At 39.8% G+C, this 27,060-nt stretch overlaps 1 protein-coding gene across 1 annotated transcript in view; it reads right to left on the bottom strand.

The window, feature by feature from the left end:
- Positions 1-17,011, bottom strand: part of GUCY2C (guanylate cyclase 2C) — a 73,148-nt gene extending 56,137 nt beyond the window's left edge. The window contains exons 1-7 of the mRNA XM_021690455.1: positions 16,801-17,011; positions 10,657-10,769; positions 8,925-8,989; positions 5,726-5,941; positions 4,534-4,655; positions 2,978-3,074; positions 468-585 (exon numbers count right to left, since the gene is read on the bottom strand). Of these exons, the coding sequence (XP_021546130.1) occupies positions 468-585; positions 2,978-3,074; positions 4,534-4,655; positions 5,726-5,941; positions 8,925-8,989; positions 10,657-10,769; positions 16,801-17,011 (942 nt within the window). The remainder of the gene's footprint in view (positions 1-467; positions 586-2,977; positions 3,075-4,533; positions 4,656-5,725; positions 5,942-8,924; positions 8,990-10,656; positions 10,770-16,800) is intronic.
- Positions 17,012-27,060: the final 10,049 nt, after the last annotated feature.

Genomic DNA, 27,060 nt, shown 5'->3' with positions numbered 1-27,060 from the left:
CTAAACCAGATATGATGCTAAGACTCTCGTGGACAAATTTAAACAATGGTCAATTTAATTATAATAGGGGACAATTGTCTTAACCTAGGAATATATATCTTTAAAGGTAGAATTTTGATATCTGTGACAGCAGAAAGTTGCTTTAGGGTGTAAGGAACTTCATTTTTTTTACATTGTTTAGTTTCTACCCTCCCTAAATTAGCGGGGCTTCTTCCTGTCTTCCCCTATTGTCACTTCCATTCCGATGTAACAGAGCGTGCATTGCTGTGTTGGTCCAGAGCCCAGCACAGTGACCTATAGTAAGAATTTTAATATCAGTAACCTTGCACATAGTTGGTCTCAGTTAACATTTGTTTAGTGAATGGGAGTAAAAAAAACAATTGTTATTTTAGAATTTGGGTCCTACATAGGAGAATAATATCTTATCCTTGACAAAAAAAAGAGTAGTACATAACCATGAAACTTACCTCTGATAAACCCTTGGAGAAAGAGCTAATGGAGGTGGAATTCCCAGGAGGCAATGTCAGCACAAGGACATTTTTCATATAGTCAGGGGCTGTGACATTTTCCATGAAGTAGTGGTTACTGTAATAAAAGCACAAATTCCTCATGAAAATTTATTCCTCCAAAAATCATATGGAGCTTCTGTAATTCCCACAAACCTCACAGAGTGTGGGTGAAATGACTAGGCAAATATGGGAGATATCAGTGCAGTAACAGTATCCTGTCTAAGTACAGACGGGTAATGATTAATGATGTAGTCAGATAATTGAGGTCGTATGATCTAGCTGATGGGGCAAGGGGCACAGGTGCACCAGCGACACCTTCTAGGTGTTGAAATAGTTGAAAACATCTTTTTTTTTTTTTTTCCAGTAACCTGGAAAACCTTCTACTTCCCCAGATAGGTTTATTGTCATATAAGATGCTAAGTTGAGTAAGAGGGCTGTGGTTCACATCCATGAGCGGAAAGGAAGATCAGATCACAGAGACTTCTTTGAGGGAGGTTTTTTTGGGCTCTGGACATGTGAGCTAATGCTTGCTTTCAAGGCTTACTGACTTTTTGTTTATACGTGGAAACTTTCTTTTCTTTATGAGCTCATAATAGTTTGGATATATTGGGATAGGATACAGAGAAATTTTATGAATTAAATTTATGGTGAAACTAAGTATAAAAAGACTAAACATTTTCTCTAACACTGTAAGCTCCTTGACATTAGTGTATTCATTGTGTATCCTCAATCCTAGGTGATAGTTGGCCCATTGTGGACCTTCAATACCGTCTAAGATTGTGCTGCAAGTCATAGAGTTTCTAAACTTCCAAATCATTTGAGTGTTTTAATATGCAACGAATCTAACATGTTTGAACTGCTATCACTAGGATAACCATCATTTACTATTCAAACAGTAGGTGAACACATCTATGCCCTGAGGACTAGGTTGAATAGTTTGCTCATATTATCACATCTAATCCTAAAAGCACTCCTATGAAGTGGGCCTCTTTATTCTCATTTTACAAAAGAGAAGTTTTAATCTCAAGATTCTAAGTAACACCCAAGAGTCAAATGAACCCCAGATGAATAGCTTTTTAAAAAACTGTTTAACTGAGAAGGTGTGATTTGGGAAACCCAAGAAATAAAAGAAATTAATCAACTGTCAAAAAAAAAAAAAAAAAGTCAAATGAACCGAAGTGTCAGAACTAGAATTTGAAACCCAGTTAATGTCAACTTTCAAATGAATCTCATGATCTTCCCCAAACATAGCCAGGTGTCCTTTGAGAACAGTGACAAAGGAATGCTAACACTTTGGCAGTTGGTTGAGGATTTGCTAAAAGTAAGAGTACACCCACCTGGCTACACTGAGGACTCCTTCCAGAGAGCAAAGTAACTATTGAAAGCAGCTGTCAATGTGGTTGTAGGAATGAAATATTGAGAACTTTGTCCTCTTTCCTGTATTTTGCAGCTAAAAGGCTAAGTTGATTGATTAGATTATCTTCATGAAGGCCTAGTCAAATAGGCCTGCAGTTCCTGTGCTTTATTCCTCTTAACACTGTGACAAGTACATAGAGTGTGGGTGAAATGACTAGGCACATATGGGAGATATCAGTGCAGTAACAGTATCCCGTCCGAGTACAGACGGGTAATGATTAATGATGTAGTCAGATAATTGAGGTCATATGATCTAGCTGATGGGGCAAGGGGCACAGGTGCACCAGCGACACCTTCTATACACTTACTCTGACTCAGATACTAGCTTGGTATGGTTTGTGGGGTCTCCAACCATATTAGAAGATGAGTGGTAAAATTTAACACTGTTAATTATACTCTAATTTAAAAAAATAAAAATTGAATTATAAGGAAAGAAAGAGAGAGGAAGGAAGGAAGGAAGGAAGGAAGGAAGGAAGGAAGGGAGGGAGGGAGGGAGGGAAGGAGTTTGTATTCTCCAGAATTTTCTCTCCTTAGTTCCAGAGAATTACAGAGGATAAAATCACCACTGTGATTATACCACAGAGGGCCAAAAAACAAACTCATTTAACTAGAACTTTCTTCTTACCAAAGGTGGCAAAGGAAAAATCATCTTGGATCAAAGGCCATTAGCGATAGAAGGCACAGATATGGCCCACAGTCTCAAAAATAATGCTATTGGGTTGTTAGTTGATTTATCACTGCCTAGAAAAATACCTTAAAATCAGGCTGGAGACCAGGGTCCCTGTAGATGGATGGACATGTGGGTTTAATGGGTCATAACAATTCTGTTTTAGACCTGATAATGATGTCAAAGGTAGGCATGTCTGGTAAGGCTACAATTAATTAAATAAAAATGAGGGTGTGATGAAAGAATAAAACATTGATTAAAATATTATCATACTGAACCCTATGTGAGTCTGTGCGAAGCAAGAGAAAAGAGAATGCATTTTCTGGAAATCCTGGGAGTCTTTCTTTTCTGAAAAGAGGAGAGTTCTTTCAAATATTGTACATACTTGAATAGATCCACTAGAATAATCACAATGTCTTCAGCCACTGCCCTGTCCCCCTTGAGGTTGCCGATGACGCTTGGTGTACCACACATAACAATCACTGGAGGAGAGAGAACAAGACAAGGAGGGAAATACACAACGGTCTACATAAAAACAGGTGGGAACCAGGTACCTGAATATGAACCCAGTGTGTCCATGCTAGATTTATGTTTTAAGATGAATGTCAATTCTTCAATTACTCTGTCTTCTGCTTTTAGTTTAGTTTAGTTTTGTTTTGTTTACAGGTGTAGAGTCAGAGTAGAGCTGTATAGGATCTTAAAGAGAATCTTCTGGTCCATTCCCTTAATTTTATTGAGTTAAGGAGACCGGAAGCCAAGATGTCAAAGGTTAAAAACGAGTCGATGGCGGAGCCCTAATTTTCAAGTTTATGAATCCGGTTCGGTGTTTATTCCATTTTACCAGGTTGGAGTAGTTACAAAAACTATTTTCATTGATAAGTGAAGTGCACCTTACCAATTGTGAAGTGGTTGAAAAAGATATAGTCAAGTGAATGTGAGAATTTATGTAGTGTTCCTAAGCAACTTTCCTTTGGCTTTGTTTGTAGCCTCTTAACTCAGAACTCAGTCTTAGGGATTTCAGTGGCAGAGTCCAATCTGATTCTGTGAGCTTTACTACTCTTCACCACCAGATTTTTCAAATGCATGGCTATGAGAAAAAGGAGTTGGGGGACACTTCATTGGATCTTTTTATATACTATGTTGTTCAACTGAATTGTAAAAAGCAGCTTAGGGACATCAATACTTCTTTTAAGGGACACTTATACTTCTTTTTCTCCCCACATCTTGGCAATGTTTTGTACATGGAAGGTTCTTAATATGGGAAATGCTTAATAATGACAGATGATGATTTGAGTCATACTAGGAATTCCTGCCAAGCAAGCACCTTCCCTCGTAGGAAAGGTTCACTATTGATTCCTTTACTCCTGATATATTCTTATTTGTAAAGAGAATCCTTGGAAAGTGAAACAAATCACCTCATGACATAGTAAGGATGATTTTATCCCATACTTGACCTATAACTGGGAGATCACTGGGCCTGTGAGATACAGGGACAGAGGAAAGTGAGATGATCTGCTAACCTTGTAATTTTAATTGAGGCCAGATATCAATAAACATATCCTCTTGGTCATCATGGGACCAGGGCTCAGAATGTGTGAGGATTAGTCACAAATCCAATAACAGCTTGTGCTGAGGTCAACTTAAAAAGCAGTTTATGGATGGTGGGTCATGATATCATTTTGATTTATGAAGGCTAGGTTTTCATCATTACTTTCACATTATGTTTAATTACCTTTCTCCTTTCTCTCATAGGATAAGGTTTTAATCAACAGGAAGAACAATCTGATGGAGTTGCATGCAACTCTAGATCTCCCCAAGTGAACAAAATACACGGAGGCAATGATGACAGCTCTGTGGTGGTAGATCCGTCAAAACAACTCATAAAAAACATGGTAGTTGTGAGGAAGAAGTTGGCAAAAAATTATCTCCATGTCTCCTTACCGTTGCTTTTCCTGTTCTGGTTCATTAAGATATCCTGAAACTGGTCATTTCCCCTCAATGTTTCCTTGAAGCTAAGTTCCTGAGAAAAATAGGACACTCCAGCCTCCAGAGCATTGAGGTACCTAGAGCAGATAAAAGAGAAACTCTAAGAAACCAGCTTAGTTTCTTCATGGCCTTCCATGTTGTTTGCTCCTTGTTTACAGATCTTTTCCTGGAACTTGTTCATCTAAAATTCATTTCCACTATCAACACAACAGATGATACACACAATGGTATCAGTGGTCTGGATTGCGGACATCTAGTTTAGTAAAAGTATAGGAGAAGTTTTAGGGAATCTTCATGTATCTATACAAATGGTAGACATTTGGCAGGTCCCTTATAATGGCTTCCTGCTATATGCAGGAGGAAGGCCACTCTGCTCTATAAACCCCATTATCACAGATAAGTTGAAACCTTTGAGTCTATAGTAAAAAAATTCAGAGTTGATAGGAATCTTTTATCCTCCCAGTGAAATGGACTTCTGTGGGTTCTAAGTTCACCCCAAAGTTTCTAGGACAAGACCTTAGGGTTGATTCTTGCCATTCCCTAGATGTGTGTTCCAGTGGTACCCTGAGTCTTTTGCATACTTGGGTGGAAAGAGACTGCAGAGCTAAGCAGCATCCTGGTGGTGCAGGCGGTAACCCAACCAGAAGATTCTCTCTGCTACCTCTTCTGGAGTTGTGTGAACCTTGTAATTTTATTTTAGCCATGGTGACCAATGTCCCGTTCTCCTCCCACCCCACTTAGTCCTCTGAAAAACTGAGAGAGAAAAATTATTTCTAACTAGTGGTAGGTGTTGGCAGAATGCATATTCTCTGGTATTGTATCTTGCACAGTAATGTGAAAGCAGTAACCACTGGTTTTCATTGTCCTTATCTGCAAAATGGAGATCATAGTACTTGTTCTCTTTTCTTTAGAGGATTTACTGTAAGGAATCAATAAAAGTAACGTAAAAGTACTTTGAAAACCAGAGTGTTGCAACTATCATACATGCCGATTACATTTATACTGTTTCCTTTGGCCCCTTCGCTTTCATGTGTGTAAGAAAGTGGGCTGGTGTCCATTCCCAGTGCTTTTATAGATGGAAGGTGCGTCTGATTATAACCTGCCAGGATTCTGTGGCTTCTCTCTATGGCAAGTGCCTCCTGCTTACCAGAAACAGTCTTCAGTCTCGGTGCCGTTCTTGAAAACATATGCAGTGTTCCAGGAATAATCTTTGAATGGCAAGTTATTGACCTTCCAAAAGTTAACCAAGAAGTACATCAGCTTCCTAGCTGGAGACATTAGCCTGGTTAAAGTCTCTTTGTAGTCACATGACAATCCAAAACTCCCAGCTGAAATCATGGGGTAGTTCAAATCTGTGTCAAGGCTATGCCAAGAGGTGAGAAAGAAACCAATGTCAGGATTAATTTAAGTAGCACAAATACGATTCCTCTTTAACCTGCTTCAGCCTGTGGTTGGTAATAAATGGTAAGCATGAAATAGGGTCGTTCAAGCAGGTTTCTACCTTAAATAGGTGTCCCTTCCACACAGGTAAATTTTAAAACAATATTTATCGAGCATATGTTATGTTTTAAGATACTCTGGGTATTTTTATGTATACGTGGTGGCTTGGTTACTTCGATTTATTCTAAAATGAGTTGTCATAGCATCTAAGCTGGGACATATGCCTTTGGGGAGTAGGGCTAAGGAAACAGAGGATGGCCACCACAACTACCACAGATGTTGTAACGCCCAAAAGATGTCCTCCATACTTTTCCCTCAGTGCACTGCCTTACTTCTGACTCTTCTATGTACTACTTTGAGATACACATCACCTGACGATTTTACAATTTTCCTTCCCTGTTTAACACATGGATCTTCTTGTGGTTCCTTAAACATTTCAATTTTATTCTCCATCGGGGCCTTGACATATGCCAGAAATGCTTTTCCCCTTGCCTTTTTGCCAGGCCGGCTCTTACTCATCCATCGGATTCTGTATTAAATATTCCTTTATCCATGAGAACTTCTCATTGATACCTGAAGTGGGTATGTGTTTAATATCTGTCTCCTCCACTAGACTGCAAGCTCCATGAAGGCAGGGATCATGGCTCGCTTGTTCACCTCCATATCTCCAGTCCTTTGGGGTCATAGGTAGGCCCTCAACGCGCACTTGATAAAGGAAGCAAAGCAGCACCCCCTTTTCCATCTTGAGCTCTACACTGAAGGGTTTCACTAAGTGTCCTGCTTGCATCTCCGACTCCCCATGTTCATGGTCAAATGTATCTTTTATTTTTATTTCTCAAAATTGTTCCTTATCCTTATTTCCCTATTTCTTTTAGTGTTTTTTGTCTGCTTTCCATCCCTCACTCCAACATCCAGTTATCAAATGCTATTGATTCTACCCTTAAATATCTTTAAAGGCTATCCTTCTTTTCCACGTCGACTGCTTGCATGCTAGTTCAGCTCTCCTCCTCCCCTGATGATGTTCCCCATCTGTGTCTCCTGTGGGCTCCAGTCCTTCCTGTACAGTGTTGACACTTATTCTTCCCCAAGTTGAGCCGCTTCTCATGGCACTTTCTGCATAATCTTAATTGCTCCTGATACAAATCTAATTAAATACACTTCCCTCACCTGAACTCATGACCTCCCAAATACAGCCCTACTTCATATTTCCAGTTTTCTCTCTCTTATTCCCCTGCTCATCTCCTGCACTCCAGCTAATACAGACTTTCACAAAATTTCTACACTTCTCTGCTTCTTTGTTTTTTTTAATAAAGATTTTATTTATTTATTTGACAGAGAGAGACAAAGCGAGAGAAGGAACACAAGCAGGGGGAGTGGGAGAGGGAGAGGCAGGCTTCCCGAGGAGCAGGGAGCCCGATGTGGGGCTCGATCCCAGGACCCTGAGATCATGACCTGAGCCGAAGGCAGATGCTTAACGACTGAGCCACCCAGGCGCCCCTGCTTCTTTGCTTTTATACATGCTTCTCCCTCTGCCTGCTGGGATGCTTAAGCCCTCATCTCTACCCATTAACATTTCACCTGTTCTTCAACACTCAACTCATATACCATCTCCTGCATGGAGTCCTTCTTCCCCTCCTGAGCTCTACTCTCCCAACCAGTGGGGGCCCTTTCCTTCTGTGCACCCCACAGCAGCTTGTGTTTCTTCAACGGAGTGTGTTGTACTCTGTCTTGTACTGGTCCCCAGGGCTCTTGTCACCTCTATTTCACTGGGTAGGGGCTGTGTTTTACTTAATGCTCTCTACTCTGACAAAACCAAAATACTTCTCTGCACATGGAAGGTCCTCACAAATAGTGAATCAATTTTCCCGCTCCTCCTTTCCCTCCGAGCACCTTCCGATTCTACAGCAAATCAATAAGTGATCAAAAAAGACAACAATTGGGAATGAGTGCAAGGAGGAGTAAGAGTCTGATTTTGCCTGTATTTTGGTTTAGAAGATGAGCTGAGAAAGTGCTTCTGTGGTGTGTCCGTGCCACCTAGTGGGTCTGAACACCTGAGTGTATTTGTACAGCTGGGAGGAGGTGTCAGAAGCAGACTTTGCAACAGAAATTTCAGAAATCTAATTTTATCTTTTCCAAAATCTTTTGCAAGAGCAGCACAGTTTTCTCTGTGTAGTCAAAGGTGATCCTTGATTCAGGGGAAGACTGAGCAAGTGAAAGAAAGGCATGGAAGAGGGATTTTGATTTGGGGAAGGTGTGATCTGGCAGAACAAAATGTTTTGTGGTGATGAGAATTACAGAGTGAAATGAATGGAAGGGATGAGGGTGATTTTCCCAAAGGCAGAGAAATATTTTTACTGTGGAATATATTGGAAGCGTTTTTTTCCTAAGCTGATAAGGGCACTGGGCAAGGTACTTTCATATGTTAATTATATAATCCTCAATGCTGTGAAGTAAGTACCTTGCTACTTTGCTTATTCCTCGGACCTAAGGAATAGAACAGAGCCCTGCCTATCCCCTGAGTGCTGTAGCTTTCCTGTGTGTTTCCATATACTCTGCTCATACTTTAGTGAAGATTTCCTTTATTAAACTCCTCAGATTACCCAAGTTCATTGTCTTCTCTGTCTCCTGCCAGGACTCGAACTTTTTACCTACCCCGTGTTGCCTCTCAGGCTCAGATGTTAATAACCCCTGAACAGCTATGGTCATTCACCCCACGGTAAGCAAGGGTTGAGCTCCCTGGATATGAGAATGACACTTATGGAGAAGGAGCACAATACGAGGGCCCCAACACCCCTGACTGGGTTACCTTGACTAGACTGCTGTTCGGTAAATCATTTAAATAGTGGTATCATGCCCTGACTTCAACTTACGGTGGCATTAAAGCAACAACAAACCAAATTACTTACTACATCTGGAAGGTGGAGTATGTACACGAGGGTCCCACGAGGACACAGCCCATTTGTTTTTTTTTCTGTAGGAAAAAAAAAAGAAAGAAAAATGAATCTCTAAAATGAAAACAATGGGGGCGCCTGGATGGCTCAGTTGGTTAAGCATCTGCCTGCCTTTGGCTCAGGTCATGATCCCGGGGTTCTGGGATCAAGTCCCACATCAAGCTCCCTGCTCAGTGGGGGGCCTCTCTCACTCTCTCTCTCAAATAAATAGAAGCTTTAAAAAATTAAAAATAAAATGAAAACAATGAATAAATGGACAGGAAAGAAGTGGCAAGGGAAAAGGGTCCTAGAAAGTTTGAAGGTGGGCCTCTCAAGAAAGGAGCAAAACATGTTCCTTGGGCTGGGCAAGGGGCGCTAAGGGGTAAAGAAGTCTGAGAAAGTGACGATGTTGCGGGGGGAGAGAAGGAGATTCTGCTGAGGGTGAACTTGGATTCTTTGTCAAAAGGAGGATGCAGAGTGGGGGAAGAAGGACTGACAGACTGTAATGTGAGCAATACCTGTGGGCTAAACTGTGGGGAGACTAGACTTGGAGGTGCTTTGGGGGAGGAGGGCATGTTGCAGTTTTAAGGAGAGCTACAAAACAGGGCTAAAGAGAACGAAGTGCAATGTGACCATCCAGGTGATTATAGATGGTGTCTCGTACTGTTTCTCAAAAAGAACGTGATTAGGAACATCCCATCCCTGGCTTTAGAAAACCAGGGTATACCTCTGTCTGTAGAGGTGGAGGGACGAAGTTCACACTCCTGGCATCATAAAGTAGAGTCTGTTAAACTCCCCTTGCTCACTCTTGGCCCTCCCAAGACTGAGAATGACTGCAGTAATCAGTCACTCTTCCTGATATGAGCCGACTTGTCTGGTCCGGGTGATGCTATTGATTAAGGCTTTCAAGTCGTGGTTCTACACCTAGAATTATGCTTCTAGGAGAGCCTTTTCTTGGGTTTCGGTGGTAAAAAGGCTTCTTGCACATCTACCTGCCTCTAGAGAGCTTGGAACATTCTTTCACTCCAGAAAGCCCTGGCTGGGGTTGGGAGTTGGGAGGAGGGAGTAGGCAAGAAGCTCTCCCTTCCCATTTCTATCCTTTAACATTACAGTTACTACTTTAAAATTTAGGTTTCAGATTCAGCCCTGAAGCCATTAACCTGTGGTCCCATATAGGGTGACGACTTGAAACAGAGACCTCTGGTGTAGGGCTTTGGAATACCTCAGGTACTTCCCGAGGGGCACAAAAGAAAACCAGTTAATGCCAACATTTAAATTTTTAAAAGTTTTGAAGAAAAAGTTTTGAAGTCATGGAACACTACATCAAAAACTAATGATGTGCTGTATGGTGACTAACATAACATAATAAAAAAATAATAATAAAATAAATAAATCTTTTAAAAATAATAAAAAATAAAAATATTTTTTAAAAAAAGGTTTTGAAGACAATTTAAAACAAAAAGAATTCCCCTCTGTAACACTGAAAGTGTACAAATAGAACATAGAGGGTTCTCCTCACTTTCCTGGATTCCCAGAAGGCCCTCATCACTTGGGAAATATATGGGGCTGAAGTCAGATTACCCTCTCTGCAAAGCACTCAGCTATGTGACTAGAGGTGACATACGAGATGGTCATGGACAGGTCCTCAAGTTTCACACTGCGACCTTGCTAAGAAGTGTGAGCTCTACCTACAAAAGCATTTACTTACTGAAATTTCCCGGAGTAGGTCGAGGCCTTCACAAGTGCTACTCCGGCAGTCATTTGACTTATAAATCACACTCTCCGAAGCGATAAAGCTGGCATTCACAGTCACATTTATGCCTGTTTCCAGAAATGAGGGAAAAGAGAAAATGTGTTATTTTTCAGTAGTTTGTAGCCATGAGGTTTACTTTTTGCCAGTTGATCCTGGAAAAAAAATGGATATTCATCTTCAGGCCTACGAATATTTGAGTTCTGAGTTCTTATATTACTCCTCGTCACTTCTTTCCTCTGTCTCTGTCTCTTGTTTCTGTCTACTTGTCTCTCTCAACAGCTTTATTGAGGTATAATTTACCCTCCATAAATATCACCCATTTTAAGTGTACGATTCAATGATTTTTAGTAAGCATATATATTTGTGCAACCATCCCACAATCCAGTTTTACGACATTTTCATTCCATCCATGGCCCTCCTCTTTCATGCTTGTAGTCCCAGCAAGTTTCTTCTACTGTCTGGAGAGTTTTAGGAAAGCAGAGGTACAGACAGTATGATATCTGTTCTTTCACATTCCCAAGGTGCTGATTCTGTTTGCTGCCAATGTGCACACTGGTACCTCTGTGGTTGGATCCCAGAGCCAAAGTGAACTGTGTCCATCAGGGTCTAGGATCTTTGGATAATGGATCAGATAAGGGCAAGAGCATTGAGGATGATATCCCTGGGTATTGCTAGATACTATTTCTTGGAAGGGAATAAAAAGACAGCACAACCATTGGACCAAGCTCTTCCTCTTCCATTTTGTTTCCTTCCAATAAAAAATATTCAGGACAGATGTTTGATTCCTAAGCAGAGGCATCCTTCATTTGGCCAAGCCCTTACACAGAAAGTCTGGAAACTCAATTGCTAGTCACACTGCTGGTTACAGGATGAGTGACTTTCTGTGGGTTCTTGCACAAGCCATTTGAATTTCTCTAACCTGGTGCCTTCATAGATAAAATGGGATTAAAACCATAATTGTCAAATGTAATAATTTTAATACCTTTAAAAAAGTAAAGCACATCAACAACAGAAGTTGTTGTTCTTCTCAACGTCCAAATAAGAATGTTTTTCAAGGCAGAGAACAAAATAGTCTTTGTATTTCTATAGCCGCCTCAGAGATGTGTCTTTCGACTAGGGAGCATTTTATCCCTTGCCTTTCTTGGGGGAGGGAGGGTTGATTCAAGAACACTTATTCTGATACTTTGTTCAGTAAGAGATCTAAATAAGGTTGGCAGTAGGTCTAGTCAAATGGGAGAAGTCAATGCAATAAGACCAGTCAGAGAAAATTAATAGAAGAGGTGGGGCTGGTGATGGATTTAACAGCAATTAACACTGAATGTAGCCATGTGCCAGCTGTAATACCAAACACTTTATACCCCCCTTTTGTTACTTAATTCTCATAGCAATAGGGCGAATGTAGGGTATATAAAGCCAGGAGGATAGTATGAGTGAGGCTGTGGGGGCCCCAGAAGAAAAGGAGAGTGCAGATGGGGACCAGTGGAAAACAGTGCTGGAGATGGGTCTTAGAAGGCAGCAAGAGGAGTCAGGGAGTGGAGTGGAGACCAGGACACAGTCACCTTATGAAAACAGGGCTTTGGGAAGATGGCCACACCCCCGGCTGTTAATGTCTAGGATAGCTCTTCCTCCTCGCCTCGTATGAGGGCTCTGCTCCCTCCTGCCACCATGAGGGGACTGAAGATGACCCACTTAAAAATCCAATGGTCCAGGCAGCCCATGGCAGATGGGCACAGCAAAACCCAAGTATAAATCCTGCACAGGATCTGGAAGAAGGGGAGCCAACATCTATTGAGTGTGACCTCAGGCAAGTGACTTCATCTCTGGGGCCCCAGGTCCTCAGCCATTTATAGATAGACCAGAATTGGATGATCTCCGTTACTATATGCCTAGCATTGGGCTCTGGATTTTCACATGCATTATTTCAATCCTTAAGTCTCCCCTGAATCCTATGAGGTTAATTAATAGTTTATCTTCCTAATTTAAAAGTGGGAAAATGAAGGTCTAGAGAGGTAGATTAACTTGCTTAGGGTTACACAGCTGGGGTTTTGAACCTAGGACTGTCTGATTCTAGAATCTGATACGCTGTAGAACAGCAGTTCACAAAGTGTGGGCCATGGACTCCAGAGGTACCTCGAGACTCTTTCAGGAGGGCTAGGAGGTCAAAGCTATCCTTAGTATATTAAGACATTGTTTTTTCCACTCTCCTCTCATGAGCTTATAGTAGAATTTTGAGAGGCTACATAATATTAATTGTATTATTGCAACAGATTAAATGCAGAAGGAGATATGAGAATCCAGCCATTTTCTATGAAGCCTGACATTAAAGATGTACAAAAATATAAATGGATACCATTTTCCCCACCTATTTTTATTTTTTGGCTTGAGAAATATAGGTTTTCTTTAATAAGAAATTTTATTTATGTGAACAAAGTGTTTGTAATTATTTTAAATGAATCAATAAGCAAATATTCAAAACATTTCTGTCTTAATTTCCAATATAGTAAATATATTTACTATAAATGTAAAATATATTTATAGTAAGTTTACTATAAATATAAATGTAAATGTCGGTAAATGTAACTATAAGCAGAACTCTACAGAGCCTGCAATTATTTTTAAGAGTAAATAGGTCTTGAGACAAAAAAGTTTGAGAGCCACTTCTGTAGAACATACATAGTATGCTGCTGCCTCTCAACATTTTATGGTTATGTGAACTGTTTTTGCTTTTGTTTTTTAATTGGGCAAAGAAAGATGATGATCTCTTCCCTTTTATCTTCCCAAATCCTAAGTGATTTCTCAAGAAAATACTGAAAAATTTTCAGACAATGTAATGACTTCAAATCAAAGCTTAAATTTTAAAGTAAACAGTTCCCCCAAGTGCTGTTTCTCATCTTTATCCTGCCTGCACCTCTACCTCACCAGGATACCTCAGTCCTGGGAGGATGCGTGGAATGCTACAGAATATAGAGTAATCTCAGAGTCCTTTCTCTCCTACCTAGGACTCTGAGGATGGGGTTGGACCAAAGTGGATCGGAACATAGGTGCTGGAGTCTAGGAAAGGGACCCCCCTCAGCACATGAGATCATTTGGAGATCACTGGAGGGTATGTATATTCCATGCTGAGCCATGGAACATATATCTTTGAGGAGTTGATGTCCTTAGGTTGAAGGAATCTCTTTTTTCATGCTTTCCACCAAATCCTATCTAGTCTTCAAAACCCACAGAGCCTTCCTAAGTACTAGGAAAAAATACCGTTTTCTTCCATTTGGACATCAGCCACATTTGGACTCTTAATTTTCTTCAATTTAGCCCTTAAGTATATTGTCTTAGAATTTCCCCCAAATAATAATGCTCACAATGTTTAGAACATGAACCTATCTTTCCATCACAACCTGTACTTCTTGAGTTTCCTATGCACAAACACCCATCTAACAAAATGCATCATCACATGCAAAAATCTGGGCATCATTCTTTACTCTTTCACCCCCCACAAAATTCTCCACTCATTTAATCTGCTCAACCACTTCGCCATGCCTAATTCTATTTTGTAAATGAGATGAGTAGAACTTAGAAGAAACAACCCAATAAAGCGTTTATAATTACTAGTGACAGATGGATCAGGAATTCAAATTCAGGTTATATGAGTCCAGAGATCAGATCTTAACACTATGCTCCTCTGTTTATTTTATATCCTGGTAACTTGGTCAAGTAACAGCACCACAGCAATAACACAACATCCTCAACAAAAACACAACAGTGACAACAATGAAACAACCAGTCTTCGAGTTCTTACTATGTTTCAGTCTGTGTATGAGGTACTTTATATGAATTTCCTCATTTGATACAGACCATATTCACACGAGGTAACTACTCCCTATTGTGATTTTATAAAGTAAAGGGATTGAGGCTCGGAAAACTTAAGTAATTGCTCCAGGTCACTGGTGATAAATGGTTGGATAAAAAGCTCGAATATGAGCCAAGATCTGATTCCAAATCTCTGCTTCTAACCACAATGTTCCACTGTCTTATTTTAATGAGAAAGTTAGTTCATGGTGGGTAAAGATCTTACAGTGGCAATATGATGCGCTCTTTGGAACCAGACAGTTATGGGTTGGAATCTCATTTCCAAATAGGCAACCTGTATGACTTCAGCAAAGTTATTAAACCTCCACTGTGAAACTGTGTCAGTAATGCCAATCTTACAGAGCTGTGATGACTAAAGAGATTATATATTTTACCTAAGACATGACAAGTACTCAAACAAGGAAACCAAGGCTCAGAGAGACTAAGGGAAATTGCTCATCCAGGGTCACAAAGAGAGAAAGCTCTGGGACAGTGACGCCAATCCACATCCTTAGATTTCAAAATCAAATGTTCTTTCCATGATGCCACAGTCTTGGTAAATAAGGGGATTTTATGAAATGACCTTATAGTTCCATTATAGTTCTAGATCAGATCCATCTGTTTACGTCTGAATTGGTCTCAGGCAAGGTTGAAAGAAATGTATATTGCACAGCAGAAATTTATTACACATATGTGATGTGTGATACCTCTTGCTATTATTACCATAGAATTTTATTGTATTTTTAGTGGTTATTCAAATTTTATTTATGATAACTTCTTAGAACACACACATCCAGTCCAGGAACAGAAATGTACAGCATGAGGCTAAATACCTTCCATTCACTATGTACAGCCATTAGCAGAGGTACCCGAATAACATATAGCATATACCTGTGCTAGCCACATGGCACGGAGAGCATGAGCCTGATGAAACCACGCAGCGTGGGCACTAGAAAAGAGCTGATTACCACGGAGTTTTAAATACAGAAAATTAAGACATACCCTCTTTAGAACCGTAAGTAAACATTAAGATGTATGATATAGTCATTGACTCAGTAATTATACTTTTGGCTATCTAGTCTCAAGAATGGAAAAAAAATATATACATATGTATGTGTATATATACATATAAATAGATGTATATGTATATATGAAAATGCTTATTGTAGTATTTTAAAATAATCATGAAAATTTAAAAACAATAGGAAATCATACAGCAGGGAATAATTAGATGGCTTGGGAAGACATCTACTCCAAGGAATAGTATATATCCACTCACGTGATGTGAAGATTCACGTGAGGATTACGCAGCTATAGGAAAGTCACTTGCAGAATAATGTGAAGTAAAATCAGAAGGATAGAAAATTGTTTCTGTACCATAGTGATCCCAACCATGTTCTTAAAAACAAGAAACTGAGAGGCATGTTAACAGACACTGGAAATATCCAGGTGGCTGAAAATGATCAGGTGTGGTATTTTCTCTTTATATATTTTATCTAAAGTTATAAAGTTTATTGTAATAATTAATAGATACAATAAAAAACTGCAACACTGAATTTGGTTGCAAACTTATTTGATTATGTCTTATAATAATAGCCAACAGAGGGACGCCCCGGGTGGCTTAGTCAGTTAAGCGTCTGCCTTCGGCTCAGGTTGTGATCTCAGGGTCCTGGGATCGAGCCCCGTATCGGGCTCCCTGCTCAGTGGGGAGTCTGCTTTTCCCTCTCTGCCTGCCACTCCCCCTGCTTGTGCTCTCCCTCTCTCTCTCTCTGACAAATAAATAAATAAAATCTTGAAAAAAAATAGCCAACAGAGATGTAAAAAGTGAACAGATAGATGAAAAATCCCAGAAAAAGTCAGCATCTGTATGAATTTAACTCTCCTAATTCATCTTCTTGACTGGTAACCCTGCAAAATCTCAGGCCCAGACCAAATACTGCCTCTGAGCAGCTGCAGAAAGGAACATGATGCCTCCTTGAAACTGAGCCATCAATCCAGTTTTGTCTGGGGCAGTTCACTGCTGTGAACATCTGGCATTCCCTCGGTTAGGGCCAGGGTGAATTATGATGGAGCACATTGTGGTAGGACTTAAATCCTTCTCTTTGAACCTACTGCCTTGAAATAGAAAGGGATTGTCAGACAAGCCCTTAGAGGAGAGTGGGTGATCAGGCAAAGAATGGAAGGTCTTGGCTAAGCAACCCTTTGACCCCAGAGGCGATAACAGGGAGGAGGTGGACCCTGTGACTACATTCTTACCAGCATTAAGCAGACGCTGTCTCACTATTTCCACTCCCTCATTCACCACTTCTTTCAAGTTATCCAAGGACTCTGGGAAGGCTGAGTTGTTCATCATCAGGACGCTGATCTCGTAGCTGCCATTGTTGCAGTTCTGACTGATCTCGGAGGTCCAGAACGTCAGCCCTGGACAGAGGAGCAGTGACCACAAAGCTAAGCCCAATACTGTCATCTTTGTGACCTTGCTTACCTCAGAACCATACTCCTTGTGCTCACTTGTTTTACTCTGTGCCTTTATGGAGGCAGGAACTCCAGCTGGGCAGCCTCTAGCTGGGTCCTTTGGTCCACTCTTCCCCACGCTCCTTTCTGGTCATGCCCCACTGGTCACGTGGACCATGGAATACAGCCTGCCTGCCAGCAATTAACAGCTACATTATGATAGGAGATAAACCAAAGTTCATTTTGTGTGTTTGCTCACAGAAAGGCCAGAGTTATAAACAGCGAGATTACCTGGGCCTCACCCAATAAAAATACATCAGTTCGTGACACATCACTGGGAAGAGGAAAAAGGGGAAGAGAAAAGTATAGTACATACATAAAAAGATTTGTAAAATGAAAAATAAAGGTCAAAGGGCTTAAGGAAAGCACAAATATCATGGACTATTGGTGTTTAGGTTGTAACTGCACACCGGAACTGAATCCTTGGAAGAACTGTGTTTCAATCACCTGGTCAGCAACTATTTATTGAGACTTGACTAGGTTCTGGGCATTAGCAAGGCACTAGGTACCCAGCTATAGGTGGTGTGGATATATTAATGTCTTTATGGAACATGCATTCTGGTGGTGAAGACACACATTAAATAAATAATTATGTATAACTCAACTGTGAAAAAAAGTGCAGAGTGCTGCGGGGCACATGGCAGATTAACAATCTATTCTAGAAAGTCAAGGAAGTTTCCCTGAGAAACTGTCCTTTAAGCTAGACCCTGAAGGATGAACAGGAGTTAACTGAATGGAAAGAGAAGGAGCATATGGAAGGCAGGGGGACAGCGTGTATAAAGGCCCAGAAGTGGGAAGTGATATGGATGTTTGAGGAACTGAAAGAAACACAGCATGGTTGGAGTAGAGAGAGCTAGGAGTCTAGTGGCAATAAAGGCTCTCAGTGGAGTAGACAGGGGTAGGCCATAGGGTTTTCTATTAGCCATTAAGGATTTGGAACTTCATGCTAAAGGTCAAGAAAGTAACATGATCAGATGAATTTTGTAAAGACCTCTTAGGCCGCCATGGAAAAAATGACCTAGAGTGGGGACATGGAACAAATTAAGACAGTGTTTCTGTGGTCCAAATGAGAGGTAAAGGAGACCTGGATGAGGGCAGTGGCAGTGGAGATGGGTTCAAGAGATATCTAAGAGGTAAAATAGATGGGACTTGATATTTTTTGGATTTGGGGCATTAGAAAGAGGAAGGAGTCAAGAGTGGCCCTGATAAGTCCAGTTGGGTAGATGGGAAAGCGCTTACTCAGCTCTAGGATTCTGGAAGAAGAGTAGGTGAAGAAGATCATGACTTCTGTTTTTGGACATGTTGATTTTAAGGAACCCATGCCGATGTGGGAGTAGCCTGGAGTTTTGGGAAGGGGACGTGGATCTAAATGGAGGTTTGGAAATATAGTCAGAGATGTAGTATGATTGACCAAATAATGTCATTGTTTACATCATTGTCTTGATGTAAGGCAAAATTTATGTTTTAAACTTAAAGCAAGTGACATCAACAGATGGAGGGCTAGAAGCCCCAGCTTTCATCCCTCCACGAAAACAAATTAACAACTGCCCACTGATGAAAATAGCTCTGGGAGAGCTTTGGAGTACAATGAAGAAGCTGTGGCAACCCAGTGGAACACAAAAACCAAGATGGCCCCATAAGAAAACTATAAGCATTATATGTCATTCCATCCTCCAGTCTGGCACTGCTCCATACCAAGAGGGATCCCCTTGGCCATGACCTCCCACTGCAGGGAAAGGAGAGCAAGAGGACCCCAGCAGCCCTTACCACCGGTATGAAAACCTGCAGTTTTTGCCACCAAGGACCTCTACAGTCTTTGCTGACACTAACTCCAGCTGACAGAGCTGCCTGGGGGTACATGCTGTTGTGTCTCCTTCGAGAAGGAGCTGCTGGTACACCCTCCTTGGGACAGGAGCCACTGCACCACCCTCCCCAGTGCCTTGGTGCCTACACCCCACACCCCAGCACCAAGAGGGATCTCACTGGCCAGGACTTCTGCTGTGGGGGTAGAAAGAGAGCAGGAGAAGGCTAGCAGAACTTGCTGCTGTAGTTTTGATGTCAAGGATGCTTGCAGTCTTCACCAGTGCTGACCTCAGCTGACAGAACTGCCTGTTTTTAATGAGTTCATGATATAAAAAGAAGCACTCTGATGATAAGAACACAAAATGTAGGGATAGGAGAATAAAAGTATAAGATTTTGTATGCAATTAAAATTAATAAATACAAAAAAAGAAAAAAAATAAAAGCAAATCACTACAAAAAATCATCAAATAGCAAAGAAGAAAAAAGAGTGGAAGAGAGGCAGAAATCAGGAGCAAAACAACAGAAAACAATGAACAAAATGGCAATAAAAAATCCTCTCATATCAGTAATTACCTTCTTTCTTTATTTTGTTTGTTTCAGGTTTTTATTTAAATTCTAGTTAGTTAACATTAGTGTAATATTGGTTGAAGAAGTAGAATTTAGTGATTAGCTTACATATAACACCCAGTGCTCATCACAACAGGTGTCCTCCTTAATGCCCATCACCCATTTAGCCCATCCCCCATCCACCTCCCCTCCAGCCACCCTCAGTTTATTCTTAATAGTTAAGAGTCTCTTATGGTTTGCCTCCCTCTCTTAATAATTACTTTAAATGTAAATACATTAAACTCACCAATCAAAAGGCATGGAGCGGCTGGCTGAACAGATCAAAAAACCCCACCAATACTCATCAATATGCTATGTACAAGAGATTCACTTTAGATTTAAAGACACAGATAGGCTGAAAATGAAGAAATAGGAAAAGATATTCCATGCAAATGGTAACCAAGAAAAAGAAGGGGGCTATACTTACATCAAACAAATTAGACAAAGAAGGACATTATATAATGATAAAAGGGTCAATTCAACAGGAAAATAGGACAATTATAAACATATATGCACTCAATACATGAGCACTTACCTATATACAGCAAATACCAACACATCTGAAGGAAAAATTTGACAACTGACAAGTTGACAATACAATAACAGTAAAAGACTTCAATATTCCACTTACAATAATGGGTAGAATACCAAGACAAAAAAATCAATGAAAAAACAGCTGATTTGAACAATACTACAGATCACATAGATCTAACAGACATATACAGAACTTTCCATCCAATAGCAAAGAATACATGTTTCTTAAGAGCACAAGGTCCATTTTCTAGGATATATCAGTGTTACATCAGAAAACAAGTCTTAACAATTTCAAGAAGATTAAATCCATTCCAAGAATTTTTTCTGACTACAGTGGAATAAAACTAGATGTCAATAACAGCAAAAAAAATTAAAAATAAATAAATAAATAAAGGAAAATTCATGAATCTGTGGAAATGGAACAACACACTCTTAAACAACTCTTGGGTAAAAGTGGAAATCAAAAGAGAACTTAAAGAGTATCTTGAGACAAATAAAAAAGAAAAGCGAACCCATACCAAAACTTATGGGATGGAGTAGAAGGAGTGTTAAGGGGGGAATTTATAACAATAAACATTTACATTAAGAAAGATCTCAAATAAACAATCTAATTTTATACATCAAGAAACTAGAAGAAAAAACTAAACCCAAAGTTAGCAGACAGAAGGAAGTAATAAAGATTAGAGGAGAAATAAGTCAAATAGGGAATAGAAAAAAATCAACAAAACTAATAATTGGTTTTTTGAAAAGATAAAACTGACAAACCCTTAACTAAAGGGAAAAAGAGAGAAAACTCATATAAATAAAATAAGAAGTGAAAGAGTGGACATTACAATGGATGTCTCAGAAATAAAGAGAATCAGAAGGGACAACTATAAGCAATTATAAACACTAATAAACTGGGTAACCTAGAAGAGTTGCATAAATTTCTAGAAACATACAACCTACCAAAACTGAATGAAGAAAAAATGAAAAGTCTGAAACAAATAACAAATAAGGACATTGAATCAGTAATTGAAAACCTCAACAAAGAAGTCCAGGACCAGGTGTTTTCGTGCATAAACTCCACCGAGAATTCAAAGGAGAATACCAATCCTTCTTAAACTCTTTCAAATACAGAAAAAGAGGGAACACTTCCAAACCCATTTTACGAAGTCAGCCTCATCCTAATACCAAAATCAGATAAAGAGATCAGAAAAGAAAATTATAGGCCAACATTCCTGATGAACACAGATGAAAAATCCTCAATAAAATACTAGCAAACTGAATTCAATAACACAGTGAAAGGATCATATACCATGATCAAGTGAAATTTATCTCTGAGATGCAGGGATAGTTCAATATATTCAAATCAATGTGATATACCACATTACCAAACGAAAGAAAAAAAAAAACAAACATGATCATCTCACTAGATTTAGAAAAAGCATATGACAATGTCCATTGATTCATGATTACAATTCTTAGGGCTCCTGGGCGGCTCAGTCAGTAGAACATGTGACTCTTGATCTCAGGGTCCCGAATTCAAGCCCCACAGCTCCATAGTCCCACACTGGGTGTAGAGCTTACTTTAAAAAAAGTACATGATTAAAATTCTCAATAAAATAGGTATAAAGGAAACTTACCTCAGCACAATAAAGGCCATCTATGAAAATCTCACAGCTAAAATAATTAATAGGGAAAACCTGAAACCTTTCCCTTGAAGATCTGGTACAAGGCAAGGATGGCCACTCTTGCCACTTCTTTTCAAAATAGCACTGGAAGTCCTAGCCAGAGCAATTAGGCAAGAAAAAGAAAGAAAAGGCACCTATTAAAGAAATTATCTATTTCTCCTTTACTCTCACCCTACACCCATATTCTGACATCAGATGTGTGGGTTTTCCACACATCAAGCAATCCTCTGATATCAGATGGGTGACCTAAAATTTAACTCAATTCTGGCACTATCTACCTGGAGATAGCACTAGATTTCACAGCTTAAGAGCTCAGCCCAGCAAGACTGCTGCCCCAACTTTAGATACCAATCATAAGCCCCAAGATATCATTTGTAATCCTGACCAACTATCTATAAATTGGGGTTCTCACAAACATTTCCTTGGGTTTGATAACTTGCTAGAATGACTCATAGTACTCAAGGAAACACATTTACTGATTTATTATATAATAAAGAATATGATAAAGGATGCAGATGAACAGCCAGATGAAGAGGTACATAGGAGAGGTCTGGAAGTGTCCTGAGTGCAAAAGCTCCTGTCCCCTTGGAGTTGGGTTGCACCACCCTGTTGGCATGTAGATCTATTTACCAACACAAGCACTCTCCTAACACTGTACTTTGGGATTTTTATGGAAGCTTCTGTGCGAGTGCATTTACTCAATCTCTAGTCCCTCTCCCTTTCCCAGAGGATGGGGATTGGGGAAAAAAGTTCCAAGCTTCTAATAATGGCTTTGCTTGGTCTGTCTGGTGATCAGACCCCATCCTGAAGCTATGCACAAGCCCACAAAGAATTGCCTCATTAGAACAAAAGCCACTCTTACCACCCAGGAAATTCTAAAGGATTTAGGAGCTCTGTGTCAGGAACCAGGGGGTAAAGATCTATCAATCTCTCTCTCTCTCTCTCTCTCTGTGTGTGTGTGTGTGTATTATTATTATGATTACACAGCATCCAAATCAGAAAAGAAGAAGTAAAATGATCTATTTGTAGATGACATGACTATATTTCTAGAAAACTCTAAAGACTCAAAAAACAAACCCAACATTGAAACCAAGAAATAAATTCAGTAAAGTTGCAGAATTCAAAATCAACATACAAAAATCAGATGCATTTTTATACACAAACAAGAAATTATCTGAAAAGAAAATTAAGAAACAACCCCACTCATAATAACAACCAAAAGAATGAAATACTTAGGAATAAACATAAAGAGGTAAAAGATTTGTACACTGAAATTATAAAACATTGATGAAGGAAATTACAGAGGCACAGATAAATGGAAAGACAACCCATGTTCATGAATTAAAAGAATTAATATTGTTAAAATGTCCATACTACCCAATGTGATCTACAGATTCAATGCAAATGCAATCCCTACCAAAATCCCAATGGCATTCTTTAAAGAAATAGAAAAACAATCCTAAAATTTGTATGAAACCACATAAGACTCTGAATAGCTAAAGAAATCTTGAGAAAGAACAAAACTGGAGGCATACATCCTGAATTAAAAATATATTACAAAGTCATAGTAATCAAAACAGTGTGGTACTGGCATAAAACCATATTTATAGACCAATGGGACAGAACAGACAACCCATAAATAAATTCACACACTATGATCAATTGGTCATTGACAAGGGTGCCAAGAGCATACAATGGGGAAAGGATATGTCTTCAATAAGTGGTGTTGGGAAAACTGGATTTCTACATGCAAAGAATGAAATTGGACCCTTACCTCACATCATCTCCAAAAATCATCCATCAAATGCATGAATGGATAAGTAAAATGTGTTAAATATATATTATATTATAATAATTATAACATATAATTACATTATATATTTATATATAAATAAATGTATAAAATGTGTGTGTCTATATATGTATAGATATGGATAGATATTCCACACAATGGAATATTTTTCAGCCATGAGAAAGAAAGAAATCCTGCCATTTGCAACAGTGTGGAGGAACTTAAAGGACATTATGCTGAATGAAATAAGACAGACACAGAAAGACAAATACATGAACTCACTTATATGTGGAATCTAAAAGAGTCAAACTCATAGAAGCGGAGAGTAGAATGGTATCTGCCAAGGACTGAGGGGAGAGGGAAATGAGGAGCTCTTGGTCAGGGAATACAAAGTTCCAGTTATGGGACATGAGCAAGTTTTGAAGATCTAATGTATAGCAATGTAACTATAGTTAACAATATTGTATTGTATACTTGAAATGTGCTAAGAGGATAAATTTTTAAGTGTTTTCACCGCCCCCCCCACACACACACGAAAGAAAATGGTAATTATATGTGGTGATGGATATGTTAACTAGCTTGATTGTAGTGCTTATTTCAAAATGTATACATATATCAAAACATCAAGCTGGAAATCTTAAATACATACAATTTTTATTTGTTAATTATACCTCAATAAAGTTGGGGAAAAAACTTAAAAGTTTTGAAAAATAAGTGTTAACTAGCAGTATAACTTTTCTCCAGAGGTAACACTATTTACATTGTAAAAGTCACCAAATATAATATGTGTTTGCTGATAAATTCAATCAATCAAAGTGATGGTGACCTTCCAAATATTTTTTTAGATAAAATCTGAAGTGTAGCCATTCTTCAGGTCACTTGACTGGTCCTCTAGTCCAGCTGATGACACCTTGCCACTGGGAGTTACATCCCCCATTGCAGGACTTGCTCAGGACATGACTTGAGAGAGATCCTGTGAGTGATTATAAGAAGTCTGTCTTCAGACCTCCTGGGATAGGACAGTGATTGCCTGGTGTAACTCTCTGGTTCCCTTGACTTAGCCTAGCTGGTTCTACTGTTCATCCCAGGTAGAATAAGAAATGCATTTTGGGTACTCAATAAACTAAACCTCAAGAGAAGGGATTAGTAAAATTGAATGGTACTAGTTGTGATTCTCATCATTTTATAGTAGACGGGAACCTGAAGGATAGGCTGGTTCTAGAAATGTACTGTTACTGAAAACAAGTGGAAGTTATGCTTCTCTTACCAGAAGCAGAGGGGAGAAATCGAGTGGTAACCAGAAAGAGTAGAATTATGGGAAGATCTATTCATGTAACAATAAATTAGGGAGAACAACCAGTCCTTTAGCACTCAACAGGGGTTGAGCAAAAGGGATGGAGAGTATCATGGCTGGATGGTGTCTGCCTCAAAGAAACACAGGCTGGTTTTTTAAAAAAATTGTTAAATTATGAAGTAGATAATTCATATAAAGGCATAGTCTGAAATGAATATATACAAATTAAAAGAATCCTAAAATGAACCCTCATCTACATACATTATAGTTTAAGATACAAAATATCACCAGGGCCTTTGCACCTGTGTGTACCCCATCCCTAAGATATCACTCCTCCTAATCCCAGCACAGCCAGGAGGTATAGGGAAGAGCCCACGAAGAGATCAAAGATACTGAGGCATTTGTTGAGTGTGGCATATCAGTTTGGGAATGAAACATGCTGGAGAAGATGGGACACTAAAGGCCCATGTCGGTGGGATGGTTGATGTGGAAGAGGGCGGGTTCAATCGTGGTGTCTCCTGCAGGGAGGATAGTGGGTACTCTGACTTCACAGAATTTAGCTTTGATTTAGAAGGAAGATGCTGGGATTATTCTATGGGGTGGGGTGGGTGGTGGTGGGTGACTGATAGAGGTCAGGAGGTCAGGAGTGGGTGTTCCCTGGGGAGTGATGTCAGGAAGACTGGAACACCAGGTCGCAAGAGAGGCACATGGCCATCCCAAGGCTGATTAACCTCTGCGGGTAATGGTTTTATATGTTGCACATCTGGCAGCCAAGCTGGGACTCAAGCAGTGGTTTTCTAACTTAATTTGTTGCTCTTGCCACTTCCTATTGTAGGAGAGAGTCGACTTTTTGCTTTTGTTCATTTGGTCTGGAAATTGCAAATGTGAACGAAAGCCATGTCGGGGGGTGGTGGTGGTGGTGGGGAAAATGAGGTAGAAAACTGCCAGATGCTTTTTTTTTTTTTTTTAAGATTTTATTTATTTATCAGAGAGAGAGACAGAGGCAGGCAGAGGGAGAAGCAGGCTCCTTGCTGAGCAAGGAGCCCGATGTGAGACTCAATCCCAGGACCCTGGGATCATGACCTGAGCCGAAGGCAGACGCTTAACCAACTGAGCCACTCAGGCGTCCCATGCTGGGTGCTTTTAATTCAGATATGAAAACAGAAGGTACATGCAGTTCTGGGAATCCTCTGATTAGGGCACGTAGCCAGGAAAAGATTTCCGAATGGGAAGACCCAAGATAACAGCCCTTCCCGGATCCTAAAACTACTAGTACGTAGATCATAATTAAAGGGAGGCAGGTTTGCTGGGAGAGTTTCAAGGGTCAAAAGCAAATAATAAAACACCGGAGCTGGCAGAGTTAAAGACACACTCCTCAACAGGACACAAATCCTCTCAAAGACAGGAGAAAAGAAGAGAAATGACTTCATATGGGAAGGGGTAACTGAGTAAGCTGCTTGCACGTGCCACCCTTTTGCTTCTAGCAACACTTTGGGTCTCTCTTGCAGGCTTCCTGCTAAGCTCTCCTTCTCACCTTCGGGACTGGAGGGGCCCTGCATCTCTGCCTCCACAGCAGCCCGAGGCTTCCTCTGTCTTGTGATCTCAGTGGCGATGCAACAATGAGTTTTTCAAAAGGAATTTTACCAGCTAAGGGAACTAAAACATGACATTTTTTTTTAGTAAGTACAAAGTTAGAAATTCTGATCTGAATTTATTGAGAAGAAATGGCAACAGTAACACCTTTTTTTTTTTTAAAGATTTTATTTATTGATTTGACAGAGAGAGAGAGAGCACAAGCAGAGGGAGAAGCAGGCTCCCCGCCGAGCAGACGCCCGCTGTGGGGCTCATGATCTGGGATCATGCCCTGAGCTGAAGGCAGATGCTTAACCGACTGAGCCACCCACACACCCCAGTGACATGTTTCTTAACTGATGACTGAATAGACTCAAACTGAAACAAACACTGGATGCTGGGAGCCAGCAGTCATGTGCACTTCTGCTCCCTGTAGTGAAGTTGTTTGCTTACCAAGGGTCCCTTGTGTTTGTGTCCAAATTTGCCAAATTTACTTACGAAGCTATGTCCCCAATTAAATGTTATGTAATCTGATAAGAATACATATGAAAAATTTTGGAAATCTTAAAGGCAAATTACTAAGAAAAGTGCTGTGGGAAGACTGCTATAAAACACTGGGGAATAACATAAAAAACCTAAAAATAATCTGCCTTTATAGAATTTGTCAATTGTCTGCAAACAGCAAACACTGAAAATCATAGAAAATACTCCAGGGGTTTGGTTTACTT

The sequence above is a fragment of the Neomonachus schauinslandi genome, chromosome 5, assembly GCF_002201575.2.
Source record: "Neomonachus schauinslandi chromosome 5, ASM220157v2, whole genome shotgun sequence".
Lineage (NCBI taxonomy): Eukaryota > Metazoa > Chordata > Mammalia > Carnivora > Phocidae > Neomonachus > Neomonachus schauinslandi.
This window is presented reverse-complemented; position numbering and strand designations above follow the sequence as displayed.